The sequence below is a fragment of the Pseudorasbora parva genome, chromosome 14 (genome assembly GCF_024679245.1).
Source record: "Pseudorasbora parva isolate DD20220531a chromosome 14, ASM2467924v1, whole genome shotgun sequence".
Classification (NCBI taxonomy): domain Eukaryota; kingdom Metazoa; phylum Chordata; class Actinopteri; order Cypriniformes; family Gobionidae; genus Pseudorasbora; species Pseudorasbora parva.
In genome coordinates, this window is record NC_090185.1 from 3749716 (window position 1) to 3777603 (window position 27888).

At 38.2% G+C, this 27888-nt stretch overlaps 1 protein-coding gene across 1 annotated transcript; it reads left to right on the top strand.

Annotated features, from left to right (window-relative positions):
• Window positions 1–1248: 1248 nt before the first annotated feature.
• Window positions 1249–27439, top strand: LOC137039379 (histamine H3 receptor). The gene is made up of 3 exons (XM_067414700.1): window positions 1249–1841; window positions 6775–6941; window positions 26278–27439. Exons 1-3 carry the CDS (start codon window positions 1520–1522, stop codon window positions 27154–27156), a joined length of 1368 nt encoding a protein of 455 aa, XP_067270801.1. The 5' UTR covers window positions 1249–1519; the 3' UTR covers window positions 27157–27439.
• Window positions 27440–27888: the final 449 nt, after the last annotated feature.

Here is a 27888-nt window from a genome sequence, read left to right on the forward strand (position 1 = left end):
TTTTGTAGGTAATGCCACTGCGTAGGGTATGTTTTGAAGACAATAACCCGCTTGAGCTTTGCCTAGAGTGGATGGCAACAGTTGCTGTCCATGGTCCTGAACACAGAACATGTGCACACACACACACAGTCACACACACACACACACACTAGTCAAGAAATATCAGCAGGCAGGATTCCTGTAGAAATTCATCATTCCAAGCCCGTCCTAAAGAATTCCAATGAGAACTTTCTCATAGTATACACTGCATAAAATGCTCTTCTTACTCAGTCATTTTGTCTTGTTTCTAGTCTAAATATCTCACAATTCTTAAATCAAGATGCATTTACTAGATCAGTAAAACGACGAGATATTTTTTCTTGTTTTGTTGAAAATCAAATCTAAATGAAGTGAGTTTTTGCTTAAAACAGGCAAAATGATCTGCCAATGGGGTGAGAAAATACTCGTTTCTTGTTTCTGTCCCGAACAGAATTGGCAGATCATTGGCAGATTTAGATTTGATTTTCAACAAAACAAGAAAAAATATCTTAGGTCGTTTTACTGATCTAGTAAATGCATCTTGATTTAAGAATATTTAGATATTTGGACTGGAAACAAGAAAAAAATACTAAATAAGAAGAGCATTTTTTGCAGTGTAACACTAGATCTTTAAGAACAGAGGACTTACTTAATCTGCAGAACACAAAATAAGTTTTTGGGGTCCAGACGACGTTGGATTACATTGGCACAAACCATAGATTATAAAAAATATGGAGCCGTAGGATTTGGAAGAGCATTTCTAAAGCGTAAAGTCGGTCACGCCCGGATAACAGAAAACGGGCAAAGAGGCGGGACGTGGGCGGAGCTTAGGTGACGTGATGACTAACAGACAGCAGACTACGGCAATCCACCACCTGTCACTCAAAGTGGCCACGCCCTTAATTATGCAGAACTTTAACGCTTTATATAACGTAAACGAATGAGTTATAAATAAATTCACCCCCTTGCAGTCGTCATGAAGGGCAAAATTAGCCGTATAGACCAAAACCAAAAGATCGGAAGACAGATATGCAGCAACATAATTAGTAAATAATGACTAGACTACATACCAATTCATCAATGTCTTTTTTTTCTGTTGAAAATGTCTAAACATTCATAAAACAAGAGAATTTGCACACACAAACAAAAAAGAAGTTAAATGATTTATTACGCTTAAAAACTTATAACTTACTAAAAATTATACTTAATGTAGTTTTGCGTTCATCTCGTATCTGTATCCAGCGGGAGTGCGCAACAGTTGACGTGCGCGCCTGACGGGAACGCGCTGTTTGGTTTGGGAAAAAATCCTAGAGCAGAAACTCAGTTGCGAGCACTTGACTTAACGTCTTCATGGAGCTCCCCGCAGGTAGGAGTCGCTTCATATCACGCGTTTCAGGCACAGCACGGGAAGCTTCAAAGATGAGCGCAATCCTCCGGCGTTTGGAGACTCCAGAGAGGAGATTTATCCGCCGCGCGCTGAAGTTAACGCGACCCTAAAGGGATGAAAACTCATTTGTCGTCATTGTCAGCGGGAAAAGCTTCACATGATGACTTCAGACCTGTTGCTGGTTCTCCAAATGTCCTCGATCTGACAATGGTTACCTGCTTCAATTCTTCCAGCGCCAACAGCACGGCCGTCAGCTCGGATGTGGCTCCCTTCCCCGGGTACACGATGGTCATTCTGGCGATCCTGATGGCCATCCTGGTGGTCGTGGTGGTGGTCGGGAACGCGTTGGTTATTCTCGCCTTCGTCGTGGACAAGAGCCTCAGAAATCAATGCAATTACTTCTTCCTTAATTTGGCAATATCAGACTTCCTCGTCGGTATGTAGAAACGTGCGTGTTATTTAACTCGCAATGCTTCATATACACAGAAAAATAGGGTGTCAAAATTGTCCCTTTAGGGGTAACAACCGCTTGTCTCTGGGGCAGTACCCTTAAAAAGATATCTTTTTTTACTCCTAAAAGGTGTGTATTAGTACAAATGCGTACCTTAAGGTACTACTATGGACCTTTTTGTGGTAAAAATAGTACAAAGATGTCCTTTTAAGGGTCCTGCCCCAGAGACAAGCGGTTGTACCGGTTGTAGCGGTTGTAAAAATAGGGTGACAATTTTGACACCCTATTTTTTTCTGTGTTGAATATAAAATATCATGCATGCATTAAATTCATGTCATGGAGTCATATGTGACTCCCTTTGTTCAACAGGTGCAAATCCCACTGTAAATCCCAATGAGAGATTTGGGAATATTGGCTCAAATGAGAGTGCAAATAAAAGTTTCATAGATTAATCTAGACTTATATCGATTGAAATGGGTGATGCAAACACTGACACACTGCAAAAATAGTATTTGTGTCTTGTTTCTAGTCTAAACATCTAAAATGTCTTAAAACATGAAGTATTTACTAGACAAGCAAAAGTTATTGTCTTGCTTTTGGGGGAAAATAACTCAAAATGAAGAGAGTTTTTGCTTAAAATAAGATAAACAAGATTATTTTCTCACCCCATTGGCAGATTATTTATCTTATTTTAAGCACAAACTCTCTTCATTTTGAGTTATTTTTCCCCAAAACAAGACAATAATTTTTACTTTACTAGTAAATGTTTCTTAATGTAAGAATTTTTAGATATTTTGACTAGAAACAAGACACAAATACTGAGTAAGAAAAGCATTTTTTGCAGTGCTTTAAGGGTGCAGTGTGGCTGATGTGTACGTAATGCAATTTAATAACAGCAAATCAGATGCACTCTAAAAAAGGCTGGGTTAAAAAAAATCCAAGTTGGGTTGAAAATGCATAAACCCATCAATGGGGTTGTTTTAAGCATACATTTAGCCACACCACTGGGTAGGTTAAAACACCCCAAATGCTTTGGGAGCTAAATGAGTGTATGCACAACACGTCTTAAATCAGTTGTTAGTTTTGCACAATATTGACTTCTAGCACTTCTGTTAATCGGACAAGTTATCATTCAATGTTAATAACTGATCAAATCTAAAAAAAACACACACAAAAAACAGGCAGTATTAATCTAGTTATTGTGCATTTCTTTTTTGCCAAGCTTTGCCGAGTCAGTATTCATTAGGATGGCCTGTCGTCATTTGATGAGTGTAAACTGCGGTCACTTTGAGAGCTCGTGTCCGTTCATAATCCTGATCACAGATGACTTGGAGTCCCTACCACATTATTATTATTGATTTGCAGGAAATGGATTTAAACCACATTTCTCCGAACTCATCTTGAAAGCTAAAAGAGTGATTAGACCAAACCTCAACATAACAAAGCTTATTTCCTGCCAGGAATAAGTCAGAGATGGCCATGCACACTTATTTAAATTGAATTATTTGCATTTCTGTGTAACTGGTCCAATAACTCTGTGAGAAGTGTGTCGGTCTTACGTTTATAAATACATATTAACATTTCATTTTGTTTCTGAATTTGGATGTTTGTTTGAAATATGATGATACTATATCATCATACTGGGCGAAGAAACCCCCACAATGGTTGACGTAAAGCTAACTAGATCCAGATGTCTCAATGGGCCATGCATTCTGTCATTAATATTGATGTTCTTGCGAAGCTTAGCCTGAGGTTGGAATAAGAACGATTACATCCATCTGCAGCTCTGAGACGGAGACCGTTAGTTCTCTGCTGGTCTGTTGAGCGCTGGCACCAAATTATAGGCTTGGATTAAGAGTGCATTAACAGACGAGATCCTATCTGCAGTTCATTTCAAGATCCGCACGTCCTCCGTCTCTCAAATGCCAACCAGCTCTATATATTTGACAGTAGTATAAACTCACCTAAAGGATTATTAGGAACACATGTTCAATTTCTCATTAATGCACTTATCTAATCAACCAATCACATGGCAGTTCTTCAATGCCTTTAGGGGTGTGGTCCTGGTCAAGACAATCTCCTGAACTCCAAACTGAATGTCAGAATGGGAAAGAAAGGAGATTTAAGCCGTTTTGAGCGTGGCATGGTTGTTGGTGCCAGACGGGCCAGTCTGAGTATTTCACAATCTGCTCAGTTACTGGGATTTTCACGCACAACCATTTCTAGGGTTTACAAAGAATGGTGTGAAAAGGGAAGAGCATCCAGTATGCAGCAGTCCTGTGGGCGAAAATGCCTTGTTGATGCTCGAGGTCAGAGGAGAATGGGCCGACTGATTCAAGCTGATAGAAGAGCAACTTTGACTGAAATAACCACTCGTTACAACAGAGGTATACAGCAAAGCATTTGTGAAGCCACAACACACACAACCTTGAGGCGGATGGGCTACAACAGCAGAAGACCCCACCGGGTACCACTCATCTCCACTACAAATAGGAAAAAGAGGCGACAATTTGCACAAGCTCACCAAAATTGGCCAGTTGAAGACTGGAAAAATGCTGCCTGGTCAGATGAGTCTCGATTTCTGTTGAGACATTCAGATGGTGAACAGAATGAGAACATGGATCCATCGTGCCTTGTTCCCACTGTGCAGGCTGGTGGTGGTGGTGTAATGGTGTGGGGGATGTTTTCTTGGCACACTTTAGGACCCTTAGTGCCAATTGGGCATCGTTTAAATGCCACGACCTACCTGAGCATTGTTTCTGACCATCTCCATCCCTTTATGACCACCATGTGCCCATCCTCTGATGGCTACTTCCAGCAGGATAATGCACCATGTCACAAAGCTCAATCATTTCAAATTGGTTTCTTGAACATGACAATGAGTTGACTGTACTAAAATGGCCGCCACAGTCACCAGATCTCAACCCAATAGAGCATCTTTGGGATGTGGTGGAACGGGAGCTTCGTGCCCTGGATGTGCATCCCACAAATCTCCATCAACTGCAAGATGCTCTCCTATCAATATGGGCCAACATTTCTAAACAATGCTTTCAGCACCTTGTTGATCAATGCCACGGAGAATTAAGGCAGTTATTAGTATGGTGTTCCTAATAATCCTTTAGGTGAGTGTAGATCCCTCAAAGACTAGAGATTGTTGCTTTGTATGCCTTTGTTAAAAAGCTTCCTCTTGATGCTTTAGGTACAGAAAAGCTCCGAGAGGAGCCACCACTCCCTTTGCTGCTCGATGGCTTTTTGATAATGTCTCAGGTTTATCTGTCATATTGTGAAGCGACTCCTTTATGACATGATCCATTGATTTTGAGCTCTGAAGAGTCTATTATATCCTGTCCAGGAGAGGAGTGTGGTTATTGATGCAAGCCTTATTATAACCAGCTGATATCCGTTTAATTAGTGTCTTCTCTGAATTTGCCTCACCGACACGTCATCCTCAATAAACCAGTCTCCGACGCGATGACTCTGATCTTTCAAATATTAATATTCTTGTGTAATCGACACGCCATCCTAAATAAACCCGCCTCTTGTGTTATACAAAATCACTCAATGACCTAGGACCCCAATACATCGCAGATATGCTGATTAAATATAAACCCAACAGATCACTCAGATCAGCAGGATCAAGTCAGTTAGAAATACCAAGAGTTCACTCAAAGCAAGGAGAGTCTGCTTTTAGCTATCATGCCAGCCGCAGTTCCTGAACAGATCAGATGTGCTCCAACAGTAGCCACATTCAAATCCAGACTCAAAACACATCTGTTTAGCTGAGCATTTACTGAATGAGCACTGTACGGCCGACTGATTGCACCCTATCTTATCTCTTTATTCTTTTATAATTGTTTTAGTTTACCTTTGTTCTTATCTCTGGTTATTGTTTATTTTATATGTTCTTTTGAGTTAAATATGATGAGTGAAAACTGGGTTTGATGGAAATAGTAAGTTTGACAATAAGGTTTGAGTATGTGTAAATCTGTGGAGGGTATGATGAGTGAGTAAGGGTTTTAACAAGAAGGTTTCTGAGTAAAAATCAGGGAATAGTGATTAAAATGGATGTTATGAACGTGTTTGAGAAAGAAATGAAGGAGAGGTGATCTAATTAAGATGGTACATGTATGAAGGCTGTAAACTGAAGAATGTTTATTTTTATATCAGACCACTATTGTGGATCTGACCATTTTATTTTTTTATTTTTTTATTTATTTTAATTACTATTATTATCTTTACGACTGTTTTAACTATGCTTGTTTTTAATTTTTTATTCGTCCATATGGTATTCTTTTTTTCTCATGCATTTGTTACCACTATTTTAATTAATTTCTATGTAAAGCACTTTGAATTGCCATTGGGTATGAAATGTGCTATACAAATAAACTTGCCTTGCCTTGCCTTATACCCAGAACTTTCTAATATTCAGATCTAACATTATTTCTGACCTGTAATGTTGGCAGAATAATAATCCTCCACTGTGTGTTAAAAGGCCAGAGCAGAACTGAGTCTGGTTTCTCTCAGGTTTATTTTTCTCCTCATGCCCTGATGGAGTTTGGGTTCCTTTGGTCGCCTTTGGCTTGGCTTGCTCAGTTAGGGACACTAACATTATGAAGTTATTCAACTAAATATACAAATAAAATGAATGAATTAGGTCTTATTTAATTCTATAAACTATATTACTGATCTGCCAACATTGTCTCTCTATGATAAATTAAAATAAGCTGATAACATCACTGTTTACTCCAGAACGACTGTACAGACAAATCTAATTTTGTCGCAATATTGTCCTGTTTGACACTGTGAAGCTGCTTTGAAACAATCGGCATTGGAAAAGCGCGATATAAATAAAGTTGATTGATTGATTGATTGATTGATTGATTGATAGATGATGGAGTCAATTGTGTCTCTTTTCCAGGGGCTTTTTGCATCCCTTTGTATATGCCCTACATCTTGACGGGCAGGTGGATGCTGGGACGTGGACTCTGCAAACTGTGGCTTGTGATGGACTACTTATTGTGCACGGCGTCCGTCTTCAATATCGTTTTAATCAGCTATGATCGATTCCTGTCCGTTACCAGAGCTGTAAGTATCAACCCCTGATTAGTCTACTAACGTAATAGCTCACGCAAAAAGTCAAATTCTTTTCTGTTCAAACCATAGACTGTAAAAAAATATGGACGTAGCGTCCGTGACGTCACCCATAGGATTCCGATAAGCCGTTCTGAAGCTTAAAGTAGAGATGAGCTGGGCGTTGCCATCTTGGGAGCGAGTCATCGCGTGTCACTCCCGGATAACAGAAAATGGGCAAAAAGGCGGGATGTGCGCCGAGCTGAGGTGACGCAATAACTATAGACGGCGGATTAATGGCTATCCACTTGTAACCACGCCATTAATTATGCAGAACTTTAAGGCTTTATATAACGGAAACGAATGAGTTATAAAAAAATTCACCCCCCTCAGAGTTGTCATGAAGATCAAAATTAGCCTTATAAGCCAAAACCACAATTTGTACCAGACTGTGAAGATGTTTTTTTCTGCTTTAAAGTTGAGAATTTTAACATAGGGCTCAATGAGATTCTGCTCCTTCTGGAGCCGCTCTAGTGGCCAGTTGAAGAACTGCAGTTTACATTACTTCCGTATTGGCTTCAAGAGAGATCGCGGGAGGTTGCCGCTTGGTTCAAACACACATGCACTGCATTATTGGTTACCTGCATGGCTGCCTTAAAATTTAAAGTTCACCGAGTTAATGCAATGAAGGAGAAACCTCAGATATTAAACAAAAAAAATGCTCTTCTTACTCAGTCATTTTGTCTTGTTTCTAGTCTAAATATCTAACAATTCTTAAATCAAGATGCATTTACTAGATCAGTAAACGACATGAGATATTTTTGCTTAAAACAGTTGAAATGATCTGCCAATGGGGTGAGAAAAATAATCTTATTTCTGATTGAAATTTTGTTTCTTGTTTCCGTCCCAAACAGAAATAATATTATTTTTCTCACCCCATTGGCAGATCATTTCAACTGTTTTAAGCAAAAACTCTCTTCATTTAGATTTGATTTTCAACAAAACAAGAAAAAATTTCAAAAACACTTTAGTGAGGGGAACACATATTCACTATTAACTCCAACTTTTTCCTCAATAAACTCCTAATTTACTGCTTATTAATAGTTAGTAAGGTAGTTTTTGTAGCGTTTAAGTTTAGGTATTGGGTCGGATTAAGGGATGTAGAATAAGCTCATGCAGAATAAGGCATTAATATGAGCTTTATAAGTGCTAATAAACAGACAATATCATAGTAATATGCACGCTAATAGTTAATAATAACTGAACCTTAAAATAAAGTGTTACCAAAATTTCTTATGTTATTTTACTTGATTTCTTGATTTCAGAATTGTTATATATTTGGACTGGAAACAAGGAAAAAATAATGTTAAAAAACAAAAATTTTTGCCGTGTATGTTATCTGAAACACATTAATATCTAAGTTTTGACATCAGAACAACAGAAAAATTTATATAATTTTCCTGCTACTTATTTTCCAGAAACTGAAAGTGAATCCAGGTTGTCAATCTCAAGACTCTAGATTAGATTGAACTGGTTTCAGTGTAATATTGTGTTTCGGGTCACTCGATTGAAACATTGATTATTTCTTCTTGAAATGTAGCTACTTTTTCTCTTTTAGGGTCATGAACGTGCATGCAAAGTTTCGATATTTATTTGGAAAGGCTGGGGTTAAATCGATTGTGTTGGCGTTAAATGAGCCCACATTGGTTTCCATGCAACTAAATGAAAATCAAAACGGCAAAGACTCAAGAAAACCCTTATTGTAGCTTCTCAAAGACTGAAATATGAAGTGCGTGGGAAACTTGTGAAGTTTATTCGAAACTGAAGACTTGTCTTCTGAATCATCCAGGGAGATTTCACTGGGAGTTTAAAGTCTATAAAATGATGTTTTTGATTGTTAGGTTTTTTTGTTTGTTTTTTGAGATCTGTTGCAGTATTGAAAATAAGTTTGAGGAACCATTTTCTCAACCCAAAAGGCAGAAGCTATTCACACCTATATTGTTTTTTTTTTTTTTACCGCAACAGGGGTTCGTAATTTCTTCTTGTCTTTGACAAACTACAATAGAGGTTTTCTGGTTTCCCATGAACACTTTTTCTTTGTAGAGTTGACTTGGCAAATTGCACGGAAACCGATAAGGATGAAACGGAACAAAAGGTGTACCCAGATTTTCAACACAGCAGGAGGGTTAAATATATTAACCGCTGACATTTTTCTCGTTTTGTCCACCATATTGGGTTTATGTTTTCACTGAGCTCATTGCAATGGATTTTGGCATATTCTTTCTTCATAAGAAATGTAAGAGCTTTTCAGGCACTTGGCATAATAAACCAGCTGATATCATGAACTGACCTACTGTCCTAATAGAAACTTTTCTTAATCACAATCATTTTTCTCGTCAAACATCTATTTCGATTTTAACTTGTGAGTTTTGTGAACAAAGGGAATTTGCAGAGCATCATTAGAGAAACCAGCAAAACGTGTGTGTGGATTTTAAAGTGAATGCACTATTTAAAGGGTTTGGCACCCATGCACACAACATGTTATGTTCTTCAGATATTGCTGTTTCTTTAACACAAACGCACCAGTTTTGCTTGGAGCCTCAGATGATGCACTGCTAATTTCCCTTTGTTTGAAACAAATGAGTTCTTCACAAAAACCACAAGATGCTGAAGACTGTTATTGCAATCAGATGAATAATAAGCAAATGAGTCGTGACAGATCGTAGATAAGAGCGGCCCACCAGACGGATGAAGCCAGCATCCTCTGTGGATCCAGTATTCTACCTCTCTGTGGTCATGAATTTTTCAGTGCAAATTACTGCAAATACCCACTATGTTATTCACAAATGGCATCTTCAATATATATTCATAATTCATATTGACTCAACCTTAAGACCAGTAGGATATTAAAAATCCAAACTTGGGCTCTGTTCCAAAACCAACTGAGCTGTCTACATCCGAACTAAAACGAAACACGTAATGTTTTACTGCTGCTGTGTCCCAATAATACTAAACTAGAACTAGTGTGTCCCAAATCGTAGTACATGTGCTGGTCATAAAATTAGAATATAATCAAAAAGTTGATTTATTACACTACTTCCATTCAAAAAGTGAAACTTGTATATTATATTCATTCCTTACACACAGACTAATATATTCTTCTTTTCATTTTGATGATTATAACTGACAACTAAGAATAATCTCACATTCAGTATCTTAGAAAATTGTGAAAAAGTTCAATATTGAAGACACTTTAATCAGCTGATTAACTCAAAACACCTGAAAATAATTTTAAATGATCTCTCAGTCTAGTTCTGTAGGATACACAATCATGGGGAAGACTGCTGACTTAACAGTTTTCTAAAAGACGACCATTGACACCTTGCACAATGAGGGCAAGACATAAAAGGTCATTTCAAAAGAGGCTGGCTGTTCACAGAGCTCTGTGTCCAAGCACATTAATAGAGAGGTGAAGGGAAGGAAAAGATGTGCTAGAAAAAAGTGTATGAGCAATAGGGATAACCGCACCCTGGAGAGGATTGTGAAACAAAACCCATTCAAAAATGTGCGAGAGATTCACAAAGAGTGGACTGCAGCTGGAGTCAGCGCTTTAAGGATTACTGCGCACAGACGTATGCGAGACATGGGTTTCAGCTGTCACATTCCTTGTGTCAAGCCACTCTTGAACAAAAAGACAGCGTCAGAAGCATCTCACCTGGGCTAAAGACAAAACGGACTGCTGAGTGCTCCAAAGTTATATTCTCTGATGGATGTAAATTTTGCATTTCCTTTGGAAATCATCGTCCCAGAGTCTGGAGGAAGAGAGGAGAGGCACACAATCCACGCTGCTTGAGGTCCAGTGTAAAGTTTCCACAGTCAGTGATGGTTTGGGGTGCCATGGCATCTGCTGGTGTTGGTCCACTGTGTTTTCTGAGGTCAAAGGTCAACACAGCTGTATAAGAAGTTTACATAATATTACATAGATTACATAGTAATATTACATAGATTTACAAAGAAGATTACATAATAAGAAGTTTTAGAGCACTTCATGCTTCCTGCTGCTGACCAACTTTATGGAGATGCAGATTTCATTTTCCAACAGGACTTGGCACCTGCACACAGTGCCAAAAGCAACCAGTACCTGGTTTGAGGAACATGGTATCCCTGTTCTTAATTGGCCAGCAAACTCGCCTGACCTTAATAAATCTCTGGGGTTGTGAAGAGGAAGATGAGATATGCCAGACCCAACAATGCAGAAGAGCTGAAGGCCACTGTCAGAGCAACCTGGGCTCTCATAACACCTGAGCCGAGCCACAGACTGACCGACTCCATGCCACGCCGCATCGCTGCAGTAATTCAGGCTAAAGGAGACACAACTGAGTATTGAGTGCTGAACAGGCTCTTACTTTTCAGCTGGCCAAGATTTCTAAAAATCCTTTCTTTGTATTGGTCTTAAGTAATATTCTAATTTGGGATATTACTTATAGTTGTCAGTTATAATCATCAAAATTAAAAGAAATAAACATTTGAAATATATTAGTCTGTGTGTAATGAATGAATATATTATACAAGTTTCACTTTTTGAATGGAATTAGTGAAATTATGATTTTTTTTAACTTTATGAACATAATATTGTATTATACACGGATTGTTTTTCTATTTCCGGTCAGAAGTGCGGATCGACGCACACTTTATCGGCTGATATTGCCCACAATCCATTACTAGTTGGACGAGGATTCGATTAGAAATACAAACGCGGATAAAGAGTGTTAAAAAACTACAAACATGACGGATGTGGCAAACATACATTCAGAGCTCGTAATCGATCTAGTACGAGTTCACGGTTGGGAATCTCGTGTTTAACGGCCATTCCAGTGGAGATTCATGGGTAGAAGGTTGGGAAAAACACGGGTTACGGGTGTCAGGAACGCTGCATTATGCAGAGCACGTCACTATTGCCACTCTAAATTTGTCCGGCCCAACCAGACGTTTTTTTAACAAGGTGATATATTTGTACTTAAGGTAAATGGCATCTACTCAAGTACAATTTTTCTAAAAGAGGACCCTTACACTTATTTTTTGCTTCCAACACCCATGAGGTGATGAAAAAATAAAACTATCGCGCATCAAATTCACATCCAGCGTGAAAGAACCAAAAGAATGAACATTTGTCAAAGTTACAATAAAAATGAGTTTATAAATATATAATCTTTTTTTTCCCCTGTGGCTGGTTAGATGTAGTAAAGCAGAAAACATCCAGGTCATGTTTGCATTTTCTTCTTCTTTCATAAAACCGGCAGAGAATCTCCAACAAGTATTGGATTTCATTCAGCAAATATGTAATGCTTCCTATCTTTTAGCACAGCTCTTTTTTTTGTGTCAGAAGTGCACATATAATGCTCACTGGGTTTGTTTTGTAACGAATGCAGGAAGTGCTCATTATGCTGCACTTCACTGCACCGCTGTATTGTTGCAAAGGTGTTCTTTTAGTCACGTGACACTCATTTTATTACATATCTGTAGTGGCTTGATTGACTTTCGGTGTACGACTGGCACACCGCTGACAGATATTTTGAACAAATAGGCATCTCAGTAGTTCTATGGACTATAATGACTCCCGGTGAGGGACTATAACAAGACTTCCCCCATTCCTGACCTTTACACTCTGAGAGAGGCTTATGATGAAAACCACACGGCTAAAAGTCATGTCGAAAACAAGCACATACTCAAACCGGCTACTGTAAGGAATCCAATTACAGACTGTCTTTGTGTTGCGGTTTAATTGATGGTCTAAACAGGGTTAGGGAGTAAAATAACAACGTTTTTCAGTAACAAGCTACTTTATTCTTTATTTGTATGTCTATATTCAGAAATATTCTCTAATATACAGTGCCGATCCTACACTTCTGGGGGCCAAAGCAAGGCTAATGTCAAGGGGCCCCTGTCAGTCCATTCTTTAAAAAAAAAAAATCCATAAACTTAAGTAATAATTACAATACAAGATGCACTGCCAGTTTTCTATAGGCTAATGAAAGTAAAACACCAAGCAAACAACCTGCAAGTTATGAAAAACTTATATGTGACCCTGGGCCACAAAACCAGTCATAAGGGTCCATTTGAAATTGGGTATTTTGGATAAATATGCTTTCCACTGATGCATGATTTGTTGGGATAAGACAATATTTGGCCAAGATCTGGAATCTGAGGGTGCAAAAAAATCTAAATATTGAGAAAATCACCTTTAAAGTTGACCAAATGAAGTCCTTAGCAATGCATGTTACTACTAATAATACTTTTTTGATATTTTTACGGTAGGACATTTACTAAATATCTTCATGGAATATAATATAATGAAGGGACAGTTCACCCAAAAATGAAAATCCTACCCTCTTGTTTTTTGGGGGGTTTTTTTTACCCAGTGTTGGTTTATTACAAGTAACCTGGATTACATAATCAGATTACTTTTTCAAGTAACTAGTAAAGTAATGGATTACTTTTCAAATTTACAACAAAATATCGGAGTTACTTTAAAAAAAAAAGGAAAGCAAGTTACTTCGTTCTCCTATTTATTGACGGACAGCTCTCCTGTCCCCATGTTGAGAACAATCAGGAGTAAATGCAGAGGTGTGTGTGTGTGTGTGTGTGTGTGTGTGTGTGTGTGTGTGTGTGTGTGTGTGTGTGTGTGTGTGTGTGTAAACTTGATGGTTATTGTATTTTTAGACGAAATGTGAGCATTTACTCATCTCACTTGCATGAAAAACAGATTCGGTATTCTGCAAAATGAATAAAATCAGTCAAATGTAAAATCAGAAAACTGCAAGCCTGCAATAATTACATTTTAAATAAAACAAATATATTTGCATTCATGTAATCTGACTTTATTGACCAATGCATTTCCTGCTGACCATCGATGATTCCGTTAAACCATGAGATTTATATATATATATATATATATATATATATATATATATATATATATATATATATATATATATATATAAACATTATTGGTGAAGTAAGTGTTAAAGTTTCTGCTGCGTCTGATTCTTCCGTGAAAGGTTTGAGCGGCATCCTCTACTGTACGTCCGTGAATTAGCATTTTTATGGCTTATTATTAAAATGTTCATATGAAAGGGTCTTTACACAAAAATATTACTTTTTTATGTAATTAAATTTTAAACCTGTATGAGTTACTTTCTTCTGCTGAACACAAAATAATATATTTTGAAGAATATGGGCAATCAAACAGGCCCAAGGTCCCTTACATTTACATTTAATCATTTAGCAGACGCTTTTATCCAAAGCGACTTACAAAAAAGGGGAGAGCAATAGAAGCAACAAACAAACAAGGCCAGTAAGAGCTGTGAGAAGTCTCAGTTAATTAGCACAGTACACAATTTTTTTATTTTTATTTTATTTTTTTATAGCCACCTACAACAAAAACTCACATACGCAAAATACCGAACACTGGATTATGATAGCAATGATAACAACCCATTAGGACTAAGGCTGTAGCCCCAGCTGTTGTCATTAAGCAGATTCAGTGGCCCAATGGGTTGGTTTTGTATTCCCCAGGAAAAAAATACTATGGAAGTCAATAGGACATTCTTCAAAATACTATCTTTTGTATTCAACAGAAGAAAGAAACCCATACAGATTTAAAAAAACAACAACAAGAGGACAGGATTTTAATTTTGGGGTGAACTGTCCCTTTACTATATGAATGATTTTAGGCATAAAAGAAAAAAATGATAATTTTGACCCATGCAATGTATTGTTGGCTATTGCCACAGATATACCCGTGCGACTTATGACTGGTTTTGTGGTCACATATAGCATTGGCTGATTCGTTGTTAATCGGTTTGTTTGGATGTAAAAAGTTGTATTTAGTGTAAATTCTTCTGTCGCATCAATCAAGATTCATTCATTCAAATCCCTTATTTTTGAGCCAGATAAATACTGCTCTGATTGAATTATGAATTGCTTTAATGTAGCTTGTTGTGTATCTAACTAGTTTTTAAGGAGTAGCTGGCCACCGATTAACTACTTTATGCCGAGTTGTAAAGTAGAGGATCTGAAGTGGCTGCGAGCTTTGAAAACCACGTCAGCTCTTCTGCCGAAATCATAAAAAGAAGGAAGGGGAAGGAAGTTTTTCCATTCAATGTGTGCATTTATCTCCATGTTGAATCTGGGTTCTCTTCACATTCACAGAAACCGCTAAATACGCTCAGAAAACATGGGATTGATGCCCCGCTGTGAAAGACGGAAGAAAATACGTAGATCCCAGCCCTCGTTTCAAGCGGCTTTTGACGTTCCCGTGAAGGGCTCGAGAGAATTATGCAATGCAAATATTGATTTCCTGCATAGAAAGTAGTGCCAGAATTGTTAAGAAACATTAAGGCGTAGACATGCGCTACAATAACACATTTGAAATGTAATTTAGCCGCTTGTGACTGAATATCTAGACGGCAGTGAGCAAATTTTAATACGCAGTGACATCCAAGGAGTTTATTCTGTGGCCTCATGCATAATGCATTGAAATTTGCGAATGCTCATTTCGTATCCAGCTCTTTTGAAGTACTCATTGTTTAACAGTATTAACGCTACTTCCTGTTGACAACATGTCTATGGGCTTTACAGTAATGGCTTTTGAAAGAATAACGATCCATCAAGTGAAACGCATTGAAAATGACATTTAAAAAAAGACTAAAGTACCGGATTATGTGATGGTATCAGTTTGGCATTTGACAAGCATGTCTGATTTTGTTTAATTATTATCCTTAGTGGTGAATTAAGTCAAAAATGTATCTTTCTTTAATAAGCGTGTACTATACATCCATTAGCTTTTGTGCACTGCATGGGCATTACCATAACAATGATCCCTGACCTCAGGCTTGGGGGGGAAAAGCAAACACTACACTGCAAAAAATGCTCTTCTTATTTAATATTTTTTTCTTGTTTCCAGTCCAAATATCTAAATATTCTTAAATTAAGATGCATTTACTAGATAAGTAAAATGACATGATATATTTGTGCTTGTTTTTTGGGGAAAAATCTCAAAAATGAAGTGAGTTTTTGCTTAAAACAGGCATCTGCCAATGGGGTGAGAGAAATAATCCTATTTCTGATTGGACGGAAAGATTTCAATGTCGTTTTACTGATCTAGTAAATGCATCTTGATTTAGGAATTGTTAGATATTTAGACCGGAAGCAAGACTAAATGATTAAGTAAGAAGAGCATTTTTTGCAGTGTAGTGCTTGTTGAGGGGGCGGCACATCAAAACGGAGATTGGGATTGTGTCAACAAAACTTATTTGCCAGCTCTGATGCCCCAGAATCCAGTTTAAGGGCACTAGAAGGTGTGAAATGCTGTGATGTTTGTGCTCATCTTCCTCATTCCCTCAAGACAACGATTATTTGCAGTAATTTCAGAGCTGAAACGGCATTAGTTCATAACAAGACACCCTTGAGGCCTCCTGTCTTTTCCGAATAGCTGATTCCTTTCTCTGGTTGTCATCTTTCCAATTGTCATTTTAAAATTACTGAAATGAAAAGTGTTTCAGGATGGACTCTAGAGAGCGAGGTGCTATGGCGAAGACAGCCTTATTGTCACACCGTCCATCATTGGAGAAAACCATGTTTGTCAGTTATGCGTATGCCAAAATACACTCACCTAAAGGATTATTAGGAGCACACACTAATACTGTGTTTGACCCCCTTTCCCCTTCAGAACTGCCTTAATTCTACGTGGCATTGATTCAACAAGGTGCTGAAAGCATTCTTTAGAAATGTTGGCCCATATAGATAGGATAGCATCTTGCAGTTGATGGAGATTTGTGGGATGCACATCCAGGGCACGAAGCTCCCGTTCCACCACATCCCAAAGATGCTCTATTGGGTTGAGATCTGGTGACTGTGGCAGCCATTTTAGGACAGTCAACTCATTGTCATGTTCAAGAAACCAATTTGAAATGATTGAGCTTTGTGACATGGTGCATTATCCTGCTGGAAGTAGCCATCAGAGGATGGGGACATGGTGGTCATAAAGGGATGGACATGGTCAGAAACAATGCTCAGGTAGGCCGTGGCATTTAAACGATGCCCAATTGGCACTAAGGGGCCTAAAGTGTGCCAAGAAAACATCCCCCACACCATTACACCACCACCACCAGCCTGCACAGTGGTAACAAGGCATGATGGATCCATGTTCTCATTCTGTTTACGCCAAATTCTGACTCTTCCATCTGAATGTCTCAACAGAAATCGAGACTCATCAGACCAGGCAACATTTTTCCAGTCTTCAGCTGTCCAGTTTTGGTGAGCTCATGCAAATTGCCGCCTCTTTTTCCTATCTGTAGTGGAGATGAGTGGTACCCGGTGGGGTCTTCTGCTGTTATAGCCCATCCGCCTCAAGGTTGTGTGTGTTGTGGCTTCACAAATGCTTTGCTCCATACCTCGGTTGTAACGAGTGCTTATTTCAGTCAAAGTTGCTCTTCTATCAGTTTTAATCAGTCGGCCCATTCTCCTCTGACCTCGAGCATCAACAAGGCATTTTCTCCCACAGGACTGCTGCATACTGGATGTTTTTCCCTTTTCACACCATTCTTTGTAAACCCTAGAAATGGTTGTGTGTGGAAATCCCAGTAACTGAGCAGATTGTGAAATAATCAGACCGGCCCGTCTGGCACCAACAACCATGCCACGCTCAAAACGGCTTAAATCACCTTTCTTTCCCATTCTGACATTCAGTTTGGAGTTCAGGAGATTGTCTTGACCAGGACCACACCCCTAAATGCACTGAAGCAACTGCCATGTGATTGGTTAATTAGATAATTGCATTAATGAGAAATTGAACAGGTGTTCCTAATAATCCTTTAGGTGAGTTTATACTTCTGTCAAATATATAGAGCCTATCGTATTTGACGGGAAATTTCTGAGGCATGATGTAAACGTACAATCTACTACAGGCATCAGATTGATAGGTTAGACTTGTTTGTCAGTGTGTGTTAAATCTTTAGTGGTTTATATCAAGTAAACATAAGGTACTCAGGTTTACCTGATTATCCAGACCTCATTTATTATAAAAATCATGAATAACAAATATGATCATCAGGCTTCTGAGGTAGGTTTATTTGTATCTGTTAATCATCATTGTCTTGCATTGCATTATCCGTTTTAAATATAATCTGACTAAAGCCCTATTCTGACGGTAATTGTTTCTCGTGGGGTCGTAAGGTATTTTCATCATTTACAGGGGCTAGTCGGTGATTTAATTGCCGTCCGAATCCACATCTCTTTTTTTAAGAAGAGATGCTTCAATATTCACTGTTTATATCCTTTTTGACCACTGCGGAGCACCGTACGGTTGTAATTTGGATGCATTTTAAAGGTCTAGACTTTTATTACTGAAATGCTATAATTGAAAAGTATTTACAAGAGCAATATATTTCATCACAGCTCAAAAAATATCAAATACATTTTAAAATAACGAAGCAGCGTTATGTTGACCTCATGTGAATAAGAGGTTTGTTCACTTATTTCGGTCCTTTTTCTATGTGGAGTAAAACAACATCCTTTATTTTGAGATACAACTATAATGTGCATCTATATGTCTTCCTATTTTTGAACAGATTTAAATAATTAAATAATAATTAGAAATATTATTTTCCTATTATTCAATTAAATATGCATTTATTCTTATTATACCAAGCATATATCATTTTATTACTAGCAGACAATCATGTTATTGAGCACACGAACAGTGTTCCCAGAATTCGCTCCTCCATCGTGAATAAATCGCTATCTGAATGCACAAGTTTATCACGAGGTGGCATGCTAATTTATTTTTACAGACTTCCACGTGAGAAACAATTACCGTCCGAATAGGGCTTAAGACATATTATTGCCAGACATTAATATTTATATGCATTTTATGCACGTGTCTGGCTATCCCCAGACCAAGCTCAGTTTAAGATTGAACATTGGTCTGTGGAGTTTGCTCTGTATTTTCTACTGCACAAGAGGCGTGATCAACGGGGATTGTTTAAATTACTCTGTACTCAATTGGATAGTCCTTCAACCAATCAGACCACAAGAGGCGTGATCAACGGGGATTGTTCAAATGACTCTGTACGCAATTGGATAGTCCTTCAACCAATCAGACCACAAGAGGCGTGATCAACGAACATTATTCAAATGACTCTGCACGCAATTGGTTAGCCCTTCAACCAATCAGACTACAAGAGGCGTGATCAACGGGGATTGTTCAAATTACTCTGTACTCAATTGGATAGTCTTTCAACCAATCACACCACAAGAAGCGTGATCAACGGGGATTGTTCAAATGACTCTGTACGCAATTGGATAGTCTTTCAACCAATTAGAACACAAGAGGCGTGATCAATGGGGATTGTTCAAATTACTCTGTACTCAATTGGATAGTCTTTCAACCAATCACACCACAAGAAGCGTGATCAACGGGGATTGTTCAAATGACTCTGTACTCAATTGGATAGTCTTTCAACCAATCACACCACAAGAAGCGTGATCAACGGGGATTGTTCAAATGACTCTGTACGCAATTGGATAGTCCTTCAACCAATCAGACCACAAGAGGCGTGATCAACGGGGATTGTTCAAATGACTCTGTACGCAATTGGATAGTCCTTCAACCAATCAGACCACAAGAGGCGTGATCAACGAACATTATTCAAATGACTCTGCACGCAATTGGTTAGCCCTTCAACCAATCAGACTACAAGAGGCGTGATCAACGGGGATTGTTCAAATTACTCTGTACTCAATCGGATAGTCCTTCAACCAATCAGACCACAAGAAGCGTGATCAACGGGGATTGTTCAAATGACTCTGTACGCAATTGGATAGTCTTTCAACCAATCAGACCACAAGAGGCGTGATCAATGGGCATTGTTCAAATGACTCTGAACGCAATTGGATAGTCTTTCAGCCAATCAGACCACAAGAGGCGTGATCAATGGGCATTGTTCAAATGACTCTGAACGCAATTGGATAGTCCTTCAACCAATCAGACCACAAGAGGCGTGATCAACGGGCAAGGGCCCTTCGCTTCTCTATCTGTCATTGTGTTAAATCCGCCAAGAGGTGGATAATCCAGTCTGTGATCGGTTCCCACAAAAGTGTAACAGCAGCAGTAGAGATGAATGTATGCGTTTCCAGACTGAGTTGCCGGGCGAAATCAAATCGCTGGCAGATCAGGCTGAGTTTACCTAGTCTATGCATCTGCTATAATGATATTGATTTATATTACAAGCATTACAATTGCATCTGTTTGTCCATATAAACATCAGCATTTGCATATTTTTGAATGTCTGAAATGAGTGTGAGCTGCATATTCTCACTATATAATGCGAGCCATAACAGCCTGATGTATTAAATATGATACTCGACAATGTTTTAGATTTCGTCTAAATGTTCAATAAACAGCTCCATTAAAAAAAAAAAGATTATGTTTTCCAGGCGATTATCTTAACAGGGTTAAAAAGTCTGGGACTGTTTGTGTAAATGCCTCATTTATGAATGCATGGCAGCTTGCTAGGTTGAGATAGAGCCAGTGTTACACTGCTAAACACATGCTCTTCTTACTTAGTATTTTAGTCTTATTTCCAGTCCAAATATCGAAACATTCTTACATTACGAAGCATTTACTAGACGAGCAAAAGTTATTGTTTGGTTTTGGGGGGTAATAATTCAAGATTGAGCAAGTTTTTGCTTAAAATGAGCAAAATAATCTTAATTCAAACAGAAACAAGATGCTCACCCCATTGACAGATTATTTTGCTAATTTTAAGTAAGAAAAGCATTTTTTTGCATCGTATATTTATCTGTATACCAGTTTTTACCATACACACGGTTTAAAAGCAGCTGTCCAGGAAGTAGTTGCTTCAGACACATCATTTGAACAGCTCAGTATTCGTGGCTCAAAGTGATTTAGTCACTCGTCTTGATCTTTTATTGACGGTTAATTGTAATTTGACATAATCCGATTAATTGAGCACACTGATTGACTTATAATAGCATTAGTAGCTCGCTGTATAACCGATCAGCTCTGCAGAGCCGAGATTCGTTCTTTTTCCCCGCTGTGCTCAGACTTCTAGGATGTGAGTTGAATAAATCATGAAGAAGAAGAGGCATTCACACTGTGCATGGACTTTATAGAGTGCGATAGCTGCCAGGGATTGCTTCAATGCCAATTTATGACTGTACTATGTGTCTCTCTCATTAGACTTTAATCCATCTATGTGCCGGTTAGGACCTCAATACATCGCGGATATGCTGACAAACCCAACAGATCACTCAGATCAAGTCAGTTAGAAATACCAAGAGTTCACTCAAAGCAAGGAGAGTCTGCTCTTAGCTATCATGCCAGCCGCAGTTGGACATAAATATTCTTAAGAATAAAATTATTCTTAAATGCCAATTTCTTCTTATTTTCTAACTTAAGAAAAAATATAAGAATATTTTGTATTCCTAAAAACTTCTTAAAAAATGTTCTTATCTTTTTTCTTATGATTGTTCTTAAGATAAAATTTAAGAAGAATTCATTTTCACGAAAAGAATGTTCTTAAAAATCATCGTAAATAACTTCTTAAAGTGAGGATAACCTCTATCTACCTTAAATACCCAAATGCAAGATGTTTAACCAATTTATTGGTTTGTTTCAAATATTAAAGGGGTACTTCAGCGCTGGGAAGATGAATCTGTATTTAAACTGGGTCATCAGTGTGGTAGAAATGTGAAATTACTTTTGAATTTGGTGTCTTCTAGACTGAGAAAAGACAGAAAATGTATTTTTGTCTCATGGGGATGAAAGACTACAATTCCCAGAATGCTTCACTGCCCTGTGCCATTCCCAAAGCCACCGCTACTGGATTACTGTGACTGAGTTAGAGAAGTACAATTAAAAACTGAACGTGTGTGTTCAATATAACGATCGAGTTGCCGTGAGTCTAACAGCACTTACTCAGATTAGGAGTCAGATTACATTTAACATCATAAATGAGCTGATGAGCTCTCAGGTAATCGTGATCACACTCGCGACACACATTCACAACGCGAGTTCAGTCTGGCGCGTTTCAGTTCATGCCTTTGCAAGCTTAACTTTCATAGACATTAATTTGAGAAGTTAAAACACTTACATTGCTCAGCATCCGTTTAAATTAAAGCCTGAGCTGAGCTGAGCTGTGAGTGAGATCTCCATCCCTCATGCACGAGTTGAAAACATGCGGAAATGGCTCCCTCTGCTGGCTGTAGTCTTTAGCCTTTGGCCAAACATTCCTCCTATGATGCAAATATCATCAATTTGCATCATAGGAGGAATTTTTCCAGAAATAAAATGCATAAATCTCTTGTCTCAGGGGGATATGAGGGGGGAGCACGATCATTTGAATATACTCCAGGGTTTCTACTGATACAAAGCCATATGCTAATCGCTGAAGTAACCCTTTAAGCATTACAACATAACAGTAGCTAGCTAAATATAATATTTATAACTAATAGTACCATATGGACGAGGACGAGTATAAAACTGGCAAAGATCGCACCAACCAGCAAGACAATAGCGGACGAGAAACTCGTACGGTAAATTAAAAATACTACTGTTATTGTGTCACAAACAGTAGTTTTAAGACTTTTTCAGGCGAGAATGTACTTGTTTAAAGATTCAATCTGTGGTTTATTTATGAAGAGAGCGCCTATTTGACAATTTTATCTGCCGTTTTCGGAGTTATGAGATCCAGGCGGTCAGCGTGTGTTCAGCGCTCGTTAACCCGCCGAGAGCAGCCTTTCCTCGGCCAGTTCTTCTGGCGTCTGCCGCGGGCTCTGGATGTCTCTGAGATATGATTCGTCTTGTGTAGATCTAACGACCGATCCTTGGTACCCGAGCAGCGTTCTTGATAAACATTTAGGCTCTTATAAAATACAGATTTTACCGACCCAGTAATAGACTTTTGCCCACTGTAGTGGACATTATATTTTAGTGAATTTCTCTGACATCATACACGTCACAGTTTTAAGTCAGCATGTCCTTTAAAGAGCACATTCGGGGCTTTGCACTGATACCAAACATTTGGTGGTTTTCACCAGGACAACAACATTTTCTTGGTCTTTAAAAAAAAGTTTAGCACTCTTATGGAAATATGATAATATTTAGTAATTATAATTTAAATCTGATTCATTTTCTAATTGTTTGTTATAAATCAACATCTCAGGAAAATGCTATGGGGTTTCTAATCAAAATATGGCTTTTTGTTACAACACAGGGCATTGATTTCATAAATGTCCACTGTAGAGGACACCGGGACATAAATCATGTTTATCAGGCATTTTGGAGACAGAAATTATGATTTTGGAAATAAATTACATAACAATATTCCTATGAAATATTACATACATTATGAAAATGTTGCCATCTATTACTCCTATTATTACACTTTTTTTTATTATTACATGTTGCACCAGGAATATATTAATATGCAAATTAGATGCAGTGTATCGATATATTGTATTGAATGGGAATTTCCAAGGATGGCCATTTTACCCACATATTGCATAAAGTAAAAATGTTATATCAAAGCTTTCAGTTATATCTTTCATAACATAGTTCAGAATCATCTTTAAACAAAGTTTGTTTAAAAAAAATCCTGAAACAAACAATTAATTGGTAAATTAAAAATAAATCCCATTGTTTTTGCCTATACATGCAATTTCATGTCATTTAATTTGAACAACTGATTCCTGGTGTCAACTACAGAGGACACATCATAACATATGAATAAAATATTATTTTTCAGCAAAAAATGTTGTCCATTTGTTTCTTATGCTCTAAACAATGCAATGACATTAAAAAATAGAAAATTCTAACAAACTTTTTTTTTCTGGGTCCCAGGAAGTTAAAAACTTAGTGATTTACTCCCGTCAAGCCAGTCATGAGGAAAACAGGCTTCACACTTATTATGATATCTACGGTAATCTGCAGGAAGCGCAAAAAGACAGACTTTGAAGTGTTTTTCATTCAGCGAGTCTTCAGTAATATCTTTCAATAAAATAACACCATTTATTTTCTTCTTAACGCCTTAACTGTCACCCCCCTTTTTGAAAATATACATGAAAATTCACTATCCACACTTAAATGGTTGCAATTCAATAATGCTTTGGGTCTCATTTTAAAGAAGACAGTGAAGACACTGCAATACAGCGGAATATTGCTCAAGTGAAATCACTTCAAAAAATTAAAGTATAAAAAAGTTATGGAAGTTTAAATTTACTGTAAATCAAATATACTGTACTAGATATTTAATATTTAATATAAATATATATGTTACAAAATAATGTGTACTCTATAATTACTATCAAATCAAAGCCATATGTCTAATCAATTTGTGTTCCGAATTTGAAGTTGATATCACAAAAATTCAAGTTCCCATGAGGTTTTGTTTAGGCGTTGTACCACAAATAGCCACCGGGTGTCATTGAAATTCCATTGATATTTTTTAATGCAATTTCCTGTGTCAAATGTATATATTTTTGTGTAAATATATCACAAAAGTGTTTTCAGATGTAGAACCGTGAGACTCAGACCTTTCCGACAATATTTGTTTTGTTAAGATTAGAAAAGGTTTTTATTATAAAGTAGTTAAATAAATATGAAACATGACGACGCGACTTGGGGAGGAGCCCGCTGTAATAATTTAGAGCACCGTTTCCATGGTAACACAAGGTCCGATTTCAAAACGGTTTTCACAGGATGAATCTTGAGTTCATAAGCTTTCGAATGATATATAGTTTGTCAACATTAGATCAGGATAAATATAGGATATAATTGTTTTAAACATGCAGTGGCAAATGGGCCCACCGGTGGGCCAGTGACACTTAAGGGGTTAAGTAAAAAATGAAGATGTTCTTAAGAGAATATTTCAGAACTTCTGAAGAATTTTTCAAGAATTGCACTTAGGAACATTCTTACCAACTTCTTCGAATTTATCTTCAGAATTTTGAACTTAACTTTTTTCTTAAGAATATGTTCATAAATCCGGCTCCAGCTTCCCGAACAGATCAGATGTGCTCCAACAGTCGCCACATTCAAATCCAGACTCAGAACACATCTGAGCATTTACTGAATGAGCTCTGAGCACTGTACGGATCTATGCCTTCTTATCTTTTGGTTATTGTTATTTTATCTATACATCATCATATTCCTTTTAATTCTCTTTATAACTGTATATTTCTATTTCTTATGCATCGGTTGATTATCATTATTGGTTAGGGCTGTCTGACTATAATAATTATTTTATTCATTTGAGCTCTTTGTGAAACTATAATTAGGCATATTTCTTTGATCCACATCATGCATTGATATAGTCAGATATTCTTTCAGCTGCCTTCTCAAACTAAAGTGTTTATTCCTGCTGTGTTGTTCTTATTTCTTATGCATACGTTACCACTATTTGAATTTAAAGGGATAGTTCACCCCAAAATGAAATGTCTGTCATTAACTCCTCCCCCTAATGTCGCTCCACACCCGTAAGACCTCCGTTCATCTTCACACACAGTTTAAGATATTTTATATTTAGTCCGAGAGCGTATGCAAGTGTATGCACACTATACTGTCCATGTCCAGAAAGGGAATAAAAACATCATCACAGTAGTCCATATGAGACATCAGTGGGTTAATTAGAGTCTCTTGAAGCATCCAAAATACATTTGGGTCCAAAAATAACAAAAACTACGACTTTATTCAGCATTGGCTTCTCTTCTGGGTTTGTGTTCAATCCTCAAATAAAGATTCAAACGGTTATGAATCAGCAAATTGATTCATGATTCGGATCGCGAGTCAAACTGCTGAAATCACGTGACATTGGTGATCCGAATCATGAATCGATTCACTGATTCAGAACCGTTTGAATCTTTATTTGAGGATTGAACACAAACACGGAAGAGAAGACAATGCTGAATAAAGTCGTAGTTTTTGTTATTTTTGGACCCAAATGTATTTTGGATGCTTCAAGAGACTCTAATTAACCCACTGATGTCTCATATGGACTACTGTGATGATGTTTTTATTCCCTTTCTGGACATGGACAGTATAGTGTGCATACACTTGCATACGCTCTCAGACTAAATATAAAATATCTTAAACTGTGTGTGAAGATGAACGGAGGTCTTACGGGTGTGGAGCGACATTAGGGAGAGGAGTTAATGACAGACATTTTATTTTTGGGTGAACTAACCCTTTAATTTTAATGTAAAGCACTTTGAATTGCCATCGTGTATGAAATGTGCTATATAAATAAACTCACCTTGCCTTATTCTGTAGGTGAGGTACCGAGCCCAGCAGGGAGTCACTCGTTTGGCGGTGGTCAAGATGTTAGCGGTGTGGCTTTTGGCGTTCCTCCTCTACGGTCCAGCCATCGTTTTCTGGGAACTGATGGTCGGAGAAAGCATCGTTCCGGAGGACGAATGTTTCGCCGAGTTCTACTGCACCTGGTACTTCCTGCTCTCCGCGTCTACCTTCGAGTTCTTCTCGCCGTTCATCTCCGTGGCCTTCTTCAACTTCAGCATCTATCTCAACATCCAGCGGCGTAACCGGAGTCGCATGGCACACGTGGAGGTGGAGAAGGAGGACGGATGGAGGGTCATCGACGGACAAGCCTCGTCCGTCTTTTTCGTGAAAACGCGCAAGGCTTCCACCGGCAGGCCGGCGACAATTTCGGCCGCTATCGAAGACGGCGAAGAGGTTTCGCCTTCATCCAGCGGCGATCCCAGCAGCACACACTCCGTGTCTTTGACAATGAAGACGACCATTAAGAAACGAGGGTTGTTCGGCGGGTGGGTAAGGACGCGTATAATACGAGCGCAGGACGCGTCAAACGCATGCGGTCCTTGCAGAAGCGGAGGACATGCACGCCTCTCTCGAGATAAGAAGATTGCCAAGTCTTTGGCGGTCATAGTGTGTGTTTTTGGGGTGTGTTGGGCACCGTACACCCTCCTTATGATCATTCGGGCTGCCTGCAGTGGCACTTGTGTGGAACATCATTGGTACGAAGTCACTTTCTGGCTCCTTTGGCTCAACTCGGCCATCAACCCTTTCCTCTACCCACTTTGCCATAGTAGCTTTCGCCGGGCCTTCGCCAAGATTTTGTGCCCTAAGAGGCAGTCTGTTCGACCGCACGAGGAAAGCCCATCCTGCCCATGATAATCTGACAGAAACAGAAGGGATTTAACAAATTTGTGCTGGATATTGGATGAAATAAAGGCACCAAGGCAAGAAAGCGAAACATTTTTACGCCCAAGCACATTAGCATGGGAAACCCATGTCCTGTCTTGATGGAGTAGCATGTTTTACTTTTCTTCGATGAAACTTCCATAAGAAACATAAATTAATTATTAAGAACAATTGGCCTTTAAAGGGATAGTTCACCCAAAAATGAGAGTGTGATGTTAAATCTGAGCATCCGAGATGTGTGTGTGTGTGTTTCTTCAGGAGAACACAAATGAAGATGTTCAACTCAGCCGTTGCTCGTATAATGCGTGTCAATGGGGTGTATTTCTATGAGAGTAAAAAACACACACACATACGAGTCCATATTAAACCCTGAGGCTCGTGGAGACACACTGATGTCTTAAGACACGAAACCATCGCTTTCTGTCAGAAACACAACAGTATTTGTGTTATTTTTACCTCATATCAGACGAATCTCATCTAGTGTTCCCAGTGCCATTACTTCAGCTGAAGAAGGTCAAAGTAGTGGCGCGTAGGGATGTAACGATATCAAAATCTCACGGTACGATAAAATTTCGATATTGACCTCACGGTACGATATTTATTGCGATACTGTGGAAAAGCTCACGGTATTGTTAAATAGCTCACGATAGTGTTTGTGATGATAATAGAGAAAAAATACTGACATTTATTCTGCTTTTGCCA

What these genes read in the sequence shown, in the direction of transcription:
- LOC137039379 (XM_067414700.1), top strand. Translation starts at nt 1,520, where the DNA reads ATGAAAACTCATTTGTCGTCATTGTCAGCGGGAAAAGCTTCACATGAT. An exon ending in AATATCAGACTTCCTCGTCG is followed by an intron (nt 1,842 to 6,774) that starts GTATGTAGAAAC and finishes TCTCTTTTCCAG; the next exon opens with GGGCTTTTTGCATCCCTTTG. An exon ending in TCCTGTCCGTTACCAGAGCT is followed by an intron (nt 6,942 to 26,277) that starts GTAAGTATCAAC and finishes CTTATTCTGTAG; the next exon opens with GTGAGGTACCGAGCCCAGCA.